Source organism: Buceros rhinoceros, unplaced genomic scaffold (assembly GCF_000710305.1).
Source record: "Buceros rhinoceros silvestris isolate BGI_N320 unplaced genomic scaffold, ASM71030v1 scaffold42034, whole genome shotgun sequence".
Classification (NCBI taxonomy): Eukaryota; Metazoa; Chordata; class Aves; order Bucerotiformes; family Bucerotidae; genus Buceros; species Buceros rhinoceros.
Window position 1 is genome coordinate 3,497 of NW_010409614.1, and position 12,621 is coordinate 16,117.

General features: G+C 40.0%; 1 protein-coding gene across 1 annotated transcript; it reads right to left on the reverse strand.

Annotated features, from left to right (window-relative positions):
• Positions 1 to 3,630: 3,630 nt before the first annotated feature.
• On the reverse strand, positions 3,631 to 11,861 carry LOC104492700 (receptor-interacting serine/threonine-protein kinase 1-like; the record flags this gene model as incomplete). Its single annotated transcript, XM_010135287.1, has 5 exons — positions 3,631 to 3,917; positions 4,868 to 5,020; positions 7,254 to 7,325; positions 8,973 to 9,527; positions 11,771 to 11,861. Coding segments are annotated over 5 exons (1,158 nt in total), but the record flags the coding sequence as incomplete, so codon positions are not given.
• Positions 11,862 to 12,621: the final 760 nt, after the last annotated feature.

Consider the following 12,621-nt stretch of genomic DNA (forward strand, 5'->3'; position numbering starts at 1 on the left):
CTGCATTTAGTCCTCTGGACTTGAGATGTATATGAGTGGTGTACAGGAATTTCAACCCAGCATTCAAAATCCAAGCAGTATTATCAGTTTGTTAAGGTGATTAGCACGGATTTTTGTCTCAAACAGCTCCCATCAAGTATCTCTCTGAGCTTTAAAAGCTTTAATGCTTATTATCTGATCACATCTTAGTTCTGGCAGAAGTTAGGTCTGTACCAAATTGATGAGTAAACTGCTAAAGAGAAAGGAAGTGACCTACTTACGAGTTGTAAAGAAAGAGTGGGAGGGGTGAGGGGAAACAAGCATTAGTCAGGAGTCTGGTCTCCATTTCACTTTCATAAGCATTGCTTCCTCCAGCATAAAGACAGCTTCTGGACTCTGCACCCTAGACCCTGTCCTGATCCTAACCTTCCCCTTCCCCTTCCCCTCCCGCCAGGGGCTGTATTAAGGATAGAGTGTGAGAGCTGCACTTTCCCTAGCGGTCACTTTGAGGTGAGGAACAAAGGAGCGTTAGCTGGCTGACTCCTGATGTTCTTTGGTACGCTAGGAGCGAAACCTGGCATGCTGCAAGGAGCACTTCCCGCGGCCTGTGGAGCCTGGGATGGGGAAGGGGTGGAAAAAATGCCTGGGGGGTGCGAGGATGCGGGGAAGAAAGCCCTGCCGAATGCTAGTTAGCTCTGATGCGGCCCTCCTGGTACCCACTGATCCTTTCTACTTTGTTTCCCGGTAGCTCTTCTCACCATGTACGAGGCTGGGTGTGTTTCAGATACTCAAAGATATTTACTCTATTTTCCATGTCCCTCCAAGGCAGAAAGAAGGTTTTCATTTGTTGTAGTAGAATGATGAAGAATCTATCAGAGCAAAGTGACTTGAAAAAAACCTGTTTGATGTGGAATTAGTGTTCCATCTCTTCTTTCTTTTGCCATGAAGGGTATCTGATCTGCGCCATACTCTCTCTCTCTTTCTTGCCTCCATTATTTTCTTGCATTTTTTATCTGTCACGATAGGTTGCTTTTCAAAAATCAAGTCCATCCTTGATTTTATTTTTTTTTTTTGGAGGGGGAAAGTGGGGTGGGGGTGGTAGGTAAAATGAGCGACCCCCGTATTAGTTGATCTCTCTCTGTCATACTTAACATTTACGTAAACTTTTAGGCCGGGAGAGATCACCAAGTCTTTTCTTTGGACCTCTTGTACACCATTCTCTCTTACATTTCACCTAATTAACATTGTATTGAGACCTGTAACTCTTGTTTATGTTTTGGACTATATTCCTCTTAAGAAACAAGACTGGTGTTACCAAGTGGATCCACAGGGTCCCTAGGTAGTTTATTCTAGTAGTTAATCATCCTTATTATTAAATATGTCTTCTAATTTTGGGAGGCCTGGCTGCACCTCCCAGGCATTGGGTCCTATTATGTGGTTTTTCCACAATATGCTAACGAGCTTGTAGTTTATTTTCTGCCCAGGAAGCTGAATCATCTTCTCTGTGATTGAGTTCTGTAAGCAACAAAAGCCCTGTAAACTGAAAGAGACTGTCTCTAGCTTTCAGTTTTGTGGTGATTTTCTGTACTATCCACAATGTCACCTGAAATATAAGCGCTAGCCTAGAATTGGACTTGACAGCATCGAAACTAAAACGACCTTCATCTCCTGCAGCCCACTTTAAAGGTCTAGGACTGCCCTATGTCTGAATCTTGTTCCAAGATGCATCGTTTGTGCTCTACATCTTTGCTGTTGTTTCAGAACACACAGTTCAGGCTTGCTTTCTTTCACAAAGAGAAAACGAAGCATTGAGTGTGTGCCCGTTAAATGATCACTCTGTGTACCAAATGAGACAAGGATCTTCGCAGGGAAAAATAGCGTGTTGTGTAAAGGCTACAGGGATGTGAGACTTAAAAGTAAATGAGGGGTAGGGAAGTAATGTAGCAATCCAGTGAAACTCTTCTTACTGAAACATAACTGGATGTTGTAGATCTGTTCAGAAAGTAACACAGCTGGGGTTGTAACGCTCTGTGGACTGACACACAGGAGGAGATCTCCCGTGTATTTCTCTGTCTGCTTCAAGAAGAGTAAATTATTATTTCTGGGAATGTCTAGGCTCATTATACTACAGAATGATGTCTTTTATTGTCTATTATCTCAAGAACTTATAGAAAATTTAGCATGTTGCTAAGTCAAAACAGTCAGGCAATGCGATAAATTCTGAGGCATTCGAAATATGAATAATATTGTGGTATACACTGATACACCCCCAACTAGCCTCAGTGTGGAAAGTAGGGGTTTTAGCATACATTAACAACAAATACATAAACGCTCCAGTGGATGACACACTGATTTCTGCTCAAGTCTCCACTTTGGAGGCCATTTCCACTACTGCCATGTGCTAAGCACGTTTAAAGATGACATATGTTGATGCTTGCTATGATTCCAGTATAATTTTGCTTCTGCTAAAACAGTTGTACCAAAGAGCAGAAATTCATTCCAACTACACCTTCTTTAGACTGTTAGTCTTTCTGACAATAACCAGACAATAAACACTCGCTGCTTTTTCTACAGCGTAAATGCGCTGGGATACCATCACCTAGGCTACAGAGCTGTTCCAGTGTTCCCTGACACAATTTCAGCACCATAAGAGGCCCTGCACAGTATTTTCGGTGGTTTAAAGAATCTGCTAACCTGGCAGCAGGCTGCAGCATGCCAGTTAACCTCAGCACCCAGGAACATTCCCAGGCATGTTTAATTTACTAGTATAAATGCAACTAAGAGATTCAGAAATTAATAATACTCTGAGCCCCCAGAGCAAGTAGGCGAACGGTCTCCTGTCGTGGTAACAAGCACCTCCCCTTCCCAAAGTTCTCATTTTCCCAAGTTTTCACCTGGGATTGCATAATGATTGGATTTCTTTTTTTCAGTATTTCATAAAGCAGATGAGAAACTTATGGTGTAAAAAACCTTCTACCAAGCAATGTAAAAAATCTAATGCAATATTGTGAAAGAAGAGTATTTTATCAATTATATACTTTTAAAGCCAAAAATCTTTTTTGTTTTTATTGACACTGGTCTTCAGCATAATTGTAGACATCTGTATTTAATAAACATTATAAAAAGATTTAAAAAGGTAATATCATACTGACTTAGAGCAATCTGGGATAGTATCCTGGTTAAATATTGGCACTTTTGGCAAAATTTAAGAGTTGGTTTTGCTTTCTGTCCAAATTTTTCAAGGAGTGTCAGTCTTTCATGTATTATTGCTGATAAATTAGCTTTGCTGAAATGACAGGCTTTTGTTCGGAACTCAGCAAGGGTTCCAACATGTTTCAAGACAGAATCTACAGATTTTGCATAATACTTTCTCCTTGAATCGATACTGGTATTGCATTTTGTTGTTGTTATCTTCTGACAATCATTTTGCTCAGAAGGAAGATGCTTATTTTCTTTTATCCTCTGGAAGAGCAACTATCTTGACAAACTTTCCAATTTACTGGAGTTATCCACTGAAAACTGCTTGGCAGAAAAAATGTGTTCCAGAAAGTCTGTGCAAAAAGGAGAGCTCCATAAAGTCTGTTTAGAATTACTGTTATTGGAAAGTCTTCAGGAAAAAATACCCTCATTTTACCCCAGTTCGCAATAAACTTATTCCTCATTGATTTGCATCAAACTACTAAGGATGTCCAGTCTTTGGCAGCCGAAGAGGGCTTTGGCCATCTTTCCAACTGTAGCGCCTTTGGAGCCCTCCCTCATTACCCACTTCAGCAGCATTTGGTGAACTTTTTCTTTTAGTCCATCTCGTTCAAAGTCGTGGTCAATTTCGTCAATCTCGGGATCACAGAAGCCCAGTTTACGAGCACAGTGCTTCCACTGCTTAGCCAACTTCTCTCTCACCAGATTCAGATGTTTCTCGGTCAGGACAGTAGTACTGTCTGTAAAAAGAAAGGGAGCATAAGAAAACGGCATTGTTTAACATTTCTTTTGCTCCTTTCGCTATCTCACCTGTCCTGCCCCAACTATTTATTGGTACTGTCTGGAGACAGAATGTGAGTGATACAGTCAGAAGTGGGTTTCATGGAGGCAGTAGTACCCAAAGATGCCAGGAAAGAAACTCCCAGTTGGAACACATGTATTCACAGGTCAGTTGCTGGACTTGCTTTTTCATCTCTGAGGCTATCGTAGTTTTTCACTTAAACATCTGCAAAATTCCAAAGCTCCTTCCTCAAGTTCTTAGCTGACTGCTATCTATATGATGTTTTATACTCTAGGACATAATCAATTTGTTTACTTAAGAATACACAGGGATAGTTTAATCCAGTATTGACCAAAGAAAATAAATTACATTTCAAAATCTTGTAATTTCTACCTGAATTAAGTGGTCATGGCCCCAAGCCTGTCAGTGTTCAAGAAGCATTTGAACAATGCTCTTAGATATATCTATGTTTAACTTTTAGGTTTTCTTGTGTGGTGTCAGGTGCTGGACTTGATGATCCTTATGGGTCCCTTCCAGCTCAGGATATTCTACAATTTATACTGTAAGTCAGGTGAGGATCACCAATCCTAACCTTGCTTCTACCAGTTTCACTGTTGCTAGCCATCTTGCTCTTGATGCGTACACATCTATATCTGTATATGGTGTCTCGTAAGAGGTCATGAAACTACAGGATAAATGAGGTGCACAGTATTACAGGACAGTATTAGCACAAACCTTTACTTGTTATACGCTCCTAAGCAGACAGTAGAAAAGGACCCAAACAGTTATTTCTCAAGTATTGGAGGGAGAAAGCTCTACTGCTTTCATACATTGCAAACCAAAGGATTGTCAGATAAATAGACTGGGAGGATACATCAAAACTAGGAAGACTGGAAGATAAACTCTTACCAAATATACCCATTGCTTTGTAATACATGTAAGTTGCTTCTGTAGCAACAGGAGAAGTGCTGATGTGTTGATTCTGCTCTTCAATCTTCATGTTATTGTAGGATCCAATTTGAATTCCAGAACTGTTACTTATGTTGTACTTGATTGAATCTTCTGTATAAGGGAATTAATTCAATTTTATAAGCAGCTGCTTATGGTTCAAAATGTCAAGAAGCAACACAAGGAGTACGAAAGTTCTGCTAATCTGGGAAGTGATTAAATGTTTTTATTGCATTTAATATAAAAAATGGCCATTTGCTGGCAGCTGTGAGCATATTTTCATTATGCAGTGTGACAAAAATGTAGTTCAGTGAAAGCCCCTCCTATCCCATTCTGTGACAAAGTGCCATAACCAAGCCTTACGTGGCAGCAGTTTGAGACCGTAAAATGTGTTCCCTGCTCTTTAGGAATGTGTGGTAGCAGCCTTGCTTTTTGTTGGCTAACAGCTTCAAGAGGTCAGTCTTTACTTGAAAGTACTTTTTGTTTAAATCTTAAAGCCTTACTTCTGCCTCTCAGCTTTATGTTTTACAGACGTAAGTTCAGGTTTACAGTTATGACTTCAAAGTTCTGTGTGACTACAGAAAATAATTTTTAGTTGCTCATAAAGTTTCCATACTCCATGTTATCCTGTGCAGTCTTGATGGCATCTCTCTGTTTCACAATGTATTTCATCCCTGCTGTCTAGGAGTATATTCTTCAGCTGTATCTGTTTTCACAGGGAATCACAGTGCGCAACTTGCTCAGAATTTGGTTCAACAATTCTCTTTTTTAATTTTTTTTTCACTTTTTTTAATCTGTTCTGTACTTTTGGTTCTAAGGCAAGAGTAGATGTTTTCTGAGGTACTCAACCAAAAAACCCTGCTCCTTTATTTTAAGGCCTGAATCCTCAGAATAAAAGTCAACATGTATATACAGTGACTGCACACCCTGATTGCAAGCACCTCTGGGAGCTTGCATCTGGTTTACTTGTATGTGATTAATTAAAAACTTAATTTGATGTTTTCTGCTTACGGTTGTCTGATTGATTGCCACACATAACGTGAAACCAAGTGACTATTCTAGTCACCTTAGGTGATGTCAGTTTTCTAGTGTCTTGACCATGTTTTCTGAACTCTGTTTGGATAATCATCCCTTAAACATTCTAACTCTAGTTTAAATGGTGAAGATTACAACCTGGGTCTAAAGCTGAAGTACAGATACTTAAGATGATAGACCAAGCTCTGTATTTAATCACCCAAAGTGATGGTTAGATGCACGAACGTCCTTGTTACACACTTGCAATGTGAAGTGGTGAAATCTACAGTCACATATGAAAAACTGACTATATGCATCTAGTATTTGTAAACTGGAAACTGCTAGTCAGAAATACTTATATGTATGCATGATTAATTTCTAGAAGTTGCACAAAAGGAATGCATTTTATCGTGCCTCAAAATATTATGATTCCTGTATCCTTTCCTTTTATTGACGTGAAGGACTCAGGAAACAAGTTAGCTAAAAAAATGAAGAAATCTCCTATGTTTGGTATTTTCTTATCTGGTAACAAAATGAATCCAGCACAAGATACGAAAACATGTACAAATGCTTTGTGAATATTAACAGTTAAAGTTACTGTGCTTAAAAATCTCATTTCCCAAGCGTCTACACTTTGCTTGCTTGTCACATTTGGGTTATCATCTTTTATAGACTCTACAGGGCACACAGTCAAGGTGACAGAAACCTGCTGTTCCAAGTTTTCTTTGTAAACGTAAACCACTTGCAAACTGGACAAGCCTTGAAGGGGTTAATTATCAAATGCCCAGGGTGCTCCAAGCAACACAATTTGAAAGGGGCATATATTAACAGCTCCTGAAGAACAGGACAGAATTTCAGACAAGAGTTTAAGACAATTAGTTGAACTGTAGAGACCTGTGCCCAAGGAAGGCTGATCAGCACAAAGCTGGAAGCTAGAGATTGGTATTAAAAACCCAGAGCAAGACAGGACAGGCATCCCCAAATGCATGCGTGCTCAGGAGCTGGGTAGAGTCACAGCAACTTGATGTTTACTGTAAGAAACTGACTGGTTTAGGTGTACAGGAGATCTTACGTGCCTTCACTTTTGAAAAACTCTTTTGCATAAAAGATGATGTTGTCCTTGAGCCATCAAATACACATTTAAAGGAGGCGTGTACAGGTCCTCCTAGAGACAGGAATTAGTTTTACATACTGGTACTGACACTTACAGCTATGGTTAGAGGTATTAAGCAGTAACAAATTATTTCAAGTTCCTCAAGTTTTCTGTTACACTGATCCGGATACAATGCATAACCTGTTGGGTACCAGGACAGATGAAGGCTACAGGACTTACCTGTGCTTATTCTCGGTGTAGTAGGATAATATGTAAAAGTTCCCCTTGTGAAAGAAGTGGAGTCCTTGTTACCTAGAAGAAGGAGGAAAACAAAAAAATGCCAAAAGCATTATGCAAATAATAAAGCGAATGTACTTAAAAATTACATAGTTGCGCTCTTAAATACAAAGATATTAGAAGCTTTTTAATTAACAGGATTGTATCTCCTTGAAGAACTCTAGTTAAAGCAGTGACCTTATTGTGGTTTTGCTCAGTGACTAACAGCCTTAACCACCACTGAATCCCAGTGAGGGCAATGGGCTTCCAGCGGGGATATGAATACCTGGTTAGCAGACAGCACTGCGGGATCATAGCGTAGTTTGGGACTGAGCTGCCTCAGATCAGGTATTCAAATTGACAAATACTGGACTCTGCAGCACGCTGCTGCTGCGACTGATTGTGGTTTGTACTGGCATGTGGGTTGCTCTAGCAAAGGCAAGGGACACCACTGCACCTTCTGCTGGTGGCAGTAATGTCCAGCAGAGATGTAAATTCCAGCCCAGGGCAGTAATTGTCAATTTTAATGCTCCCAGATGAGCTCTGCAACTCATAATGGGGTAGCATGAGTGACAGGGTTATAGTCACTCAATGAGTCAATGGAAGAGCTGCAATGCAGCTCATCTGCTTCTCAGTCTGGTACCTGCCACACTGCTGCATGCAGCCTCCCTATAATAACTGTTTTCTTCTTTCAAACAGAAGATTTTACTTTATTAGTGATATTTCAGTTCTAAACCCTGCCTTCTGGCCTGACAGCTCTCAGGTTCATTTCGGTAAATAAACTCCCATAAATAACTAATTACAGCCTCTGCATAAATAATTTAACAGAATAACACGTTTGTGGCATTCTGCCTGTAAATAGCTAGGCACTCTCGGTTTTCTTGCAAGATGAAAAGAATGCTAATGCTAAAATGCCAGGCTAAAAATATCCAATATTTAGTAGGAGCAGGCTATCGTACCTCATGCCATCTCTAGTTCCTGGAATTTACATCTTACAGGCCTCTTACCATTTTTTTTTTAATACTCTTTGCCCACGCTCAGTGTTCTCTCCCTCCTCTGTCTCCATACCTTTCTACAGCTCACTGGCAAATACCAACAGAAGCTCCCTGTCAGTACAAGACAGAGCTCTCTGGAGAAACCAATAATGAGCCTTAGCTCCTTGTTGTCTCCCTGAGTTCAGGAGTCTCTTACCCTGCTCCAAATCAAGCCAAACCCCATCCATTTTCTGAAATGCTACAAATGTTGCACAAGCAGAAGCTATGATATGAACACTTACATTTTTGAGACTCAGAAGATCTCCTTCACTTTCCTAGAATGACTGGTAGCAGCTCTTGGGTTTGGTGGCTGCCGCAGCAGGATCTGCTGTCTGCTATTACTGGGTTGGTAGCTAAAGAGTTAGGCATTGGATCTAATGCTCCTCTATTACACCGATGCTTTAGAAACAGTTCACTTGAAGTTAATAGCTTCAAAATGGGTGAAAGCTGCATAATGAACTAAGAGCTAGAGTGTTTTGGTGACCTGAATTACCTTCATGAAATAAATTCACTTTTGCTATATCACAGATCAACTGCTAGCAATAAGCAGGTTGTTGTTACATAAACTACAAAACACTCTTGGCCACTTCATGCTTAGAGAACAAGTGTGTCTTCAGAAACCCAAGAGTTGGGAGAAGAGGAATCTCACCTGTGTCCGTGCCTGCATTCCAGTTCACATTGCTCTGCGACTGCAAGGTTTGGCCAGATTCAGGCACAGGAGGTTTAGTCAGGCTAAAGGTACCAGCTGAATGCAATCCATAGGGACCCTCTGTGTTTCCAGTTAGAAGACTGGTAGGGTTTGGCCCATAAAAATTATTTACATTTCCCCATTTTGGTGCTGCTGCAGCTGTATGTGGCCAAAAATATGGATTAGTGTTTGATCCTGTTTTTTCAGCTCTTGGATACAGTTCATTCCGTTGAGGAGTAGAAGATGACTTTGCAAATGGATCATAGGAAACTCTTCGCCTCCTTTCTTCCTCTTTCTTTTCCGGGGTGTATATTACAGGTGGAACTGCTTTATCCATCCGGCTCCCAAATACATGGTAGTTGTATTCACGCTGAAGTTTTCTGTCTAGATCATCACCAAATGTAAATGAGGTCTCACCACTCTCAACAGGTTGGTTCTCAGGGGAGGCAGCAAACAGGGATTCATTAACCTGACTGGTCATGGGACCTTGAGAACTGTGTAGAGAATTAGGCTGATCTGAAAGGGAGCAAAATTAAATATTTGAAATGCATCCAAATGCAAGTATATAACTTGTTGCAATGACACTAGAATCGATTAATCCACCTTTCAAAAATACTATGCTAACATATAAAAGATGAAGATATAACACTACTTCCAACATAAGGCGTGCTTTATTTTATAGAGTGCCTTCACTGAGAAGTATTACAGATTTATATCTAAGAAGTACAGGCTTGTTTAAGCTATCAGTGTCAAAATCTCAGTCAAGTGGTGTCAGAATTCACTGCGTACTCTGCTTATTGACATCAATTTCTCAACCCCTGAAACTGGTTTTCCTGGAGGCATTTTTAAAGCCTGATTTGTGTCTCCTGTTTGGAGACACACCATTGGCATTAAATGGAATTGTTCAGTCAGTGCAAAACTGGAGTGTAACAGGATGGAAAATAACACCACTGTAATAGATGTTACTTCATACCATATAAATAGTATGTCGTTGAAGTCATGCTTGCAAATGATTATGTAAAATATCATGTCTGGGTATTTCATGATGAACCCTTCTTGTCTAGTTTATTCTTCATAGTCCTAAAGAATACAGTAGTACAGTAATGCCTACCAGAGAAAATAGTCTGTCATCTACACCTTTCAAACTATCAAATTCTCACTATCAAAGGACGTTCTACTTCAGTCTTGAACTAGATTGAGTTATGATCTGGATCATGCTGCAGCATTCCAAGACTAAACAGGAATGTAAAAATCTGCTTGTTACTACTTCTTGTATTTAAGGGCAGGACTATGATGGCTTTCTTGAGATGTTCTAAAAGCTTCACAGTTGTCTTGAAAATATTGTACACTGCCTAAAGTAAGGGACTCTCCCAGATCATGGTAAAATTGGAATAAAGTATATGTACATGCTTCTGTTTAGCTCAGATAATGCCATTGAACTGGGGGGGGGTTGGGTTTGTTTGGGTTTTTTTTCAAATTCCATTAATTCAGTCCGTACTAGTGAGGACCAAAAGTAGTTCCTTTTGATGGGTGTATATCAGTACACCTTTGGTCTAACTTGCTCTGCTTCTTTTGTTACCGCTGCTGAAGGGGGAGTGGGAGGAATAATATAATACAGAAACAATCTCAACAAAAGTGGCAGTTACAGCAATTTAGTATTAGCAAAAACTTACATGGCATCCATTCTCCAGGGCAAGCCTGAGATGTATGAACAGAGATCCTGGGGATACCTTTCACTACCACTGCCTGAGTAATGCCCATTGGCTGGAGAAAAAACCCTGACTTTGGCTGACAGGCTGTCACGATAGATAGTAACTTTCCGCAGAGAAGATTCCCAGTAAAGCCTTTTGCGCTCAAAGCTCAAGATCATCTGTTATCAGCTGCAGTCATACACGACCACTTCTGCTAGGGAAATGTAATCATACGCAGTTCATCGGTTCTGCCAAAGAAAAGTTACGGCAAACCTAGCTTCGGGGAAGATCTATTGGCTGCGTGTTATGGTTTAACATTATTCCATTTAATAACGCCTTTCAAATGCTGTGAATAAACTCAGCAGTGTTTTATTTCTACTGAATTTGACAATGTTGCTTGTAAATCAGTGTTGCATTTTGTATTGTATTTTGTATTTGTATCCTTTTCCACTATGAAACTTTGGTAAAAGAATCCCAGATACACTACTACAAAACTGTAACTGTGTCATCATGTGTAACAGTATCATTAGACAGCTTTATAAAACCAGGAAACGGGCCACTCATCCAAGACTTGTTAGAAAATATGAGAAAAAGGGAGAAAATTAGTCTGTAGTGATCATCAATAGATTCCATAAACAAAGAAACGTTATAATTATGTGTCCTGGTTGTATTCAACACATTCATAAGAAAGGCTGGAGTAGAAAAAAAGGAGAGTTCACGAAACTAAAGCCTACAGACCAAGCAGTGGGCACGACGAAAAGATCAAGTATGAACAGTAATTATCAAAGTGACCTTTGAAAAACTGAACAAAATTTTTGTCATGGGAGGGGAAAGCAGAGGAGTGCAAAATGAAATAGGTTCAAACTGTAGACTTAGAAAAACCAAAACAGGAAGTACAACTTCTGGGAGCAAATGTAATGCTTTCAGTGATTACAATTCTCTCTGAAGTGGTGAATAATTGAGTCTCTTCATAACCCCTTAACGGTAGAGATTACTTACTTTGTGCACGTACACAACTTTTTCTTTGGCAGAATATACAGAATAATGGTGTGCTAGTAAGTGACTGACCTCCTTGACCATTACTGGGCTCTTCTGCTACAGCATCTATTTGAAGGGATTGCATTCTATTCAGCAGTTCATTTGACTCAGGCCACATTTTCTGCACATAAGAAAGAACAAATCAAGTTATAGGCAAAAGCTTAACCGAAGGAAGTACCTGTAGAATAAGAACAGCATAGCTTCACAGTGCAGAGTCCTGGATGAACAGATGCCACAGATCTGTGGGAAGAGATCCCATACTCCTCCAGAGAGTGTAGTCTGACAGAAAAGACCCATTGCTTTGCCACAGATGGGTGAAATCTTTTCTTCAGCGCAGGGAGGAAGGACTGCAATGCAACTGCAGCATGCGATATTCTGAGTTGGCCAGACAACACCCTTGCAAACAATACCCCACAGGAGTATGAGCTTAATGCAGACAGTGGTTTTGGATTGTCTGTCTGGTACTCACTAGCTAGACCTTCTGCAAGCAATTTCAGGGAGAGGGTGCTGCTGAGGTACAGGTAGCAAACGTGCATCCTGTTTTGTGGATCTGTAGTTAGTAAGTACATTCACCAGCACCAAAGAAATGAGGAAGCAGATTTACATTTGGGTATGGCCGCATTGACTTTCCTGAAGAGTGATCGTAACAATGAGTTCAAAGCACATCTTCAGAAAGGTGCAGCATTTTTCTTACCATAAACTCATTCTTACTTCACTAGCATGAAGGCAAAATCCATTCCTGTTCTAGTCTTTTGATGTTCCTGTTACTCAGACTTTACTGAAATTAAAAAAATTTTTTACGGGGGAAAATGATGTCTCAATTTCCCCCAGTGTTTCTTACTCATAAAATAATTTCTAGAAGTACTTTTACAGATTAAAAA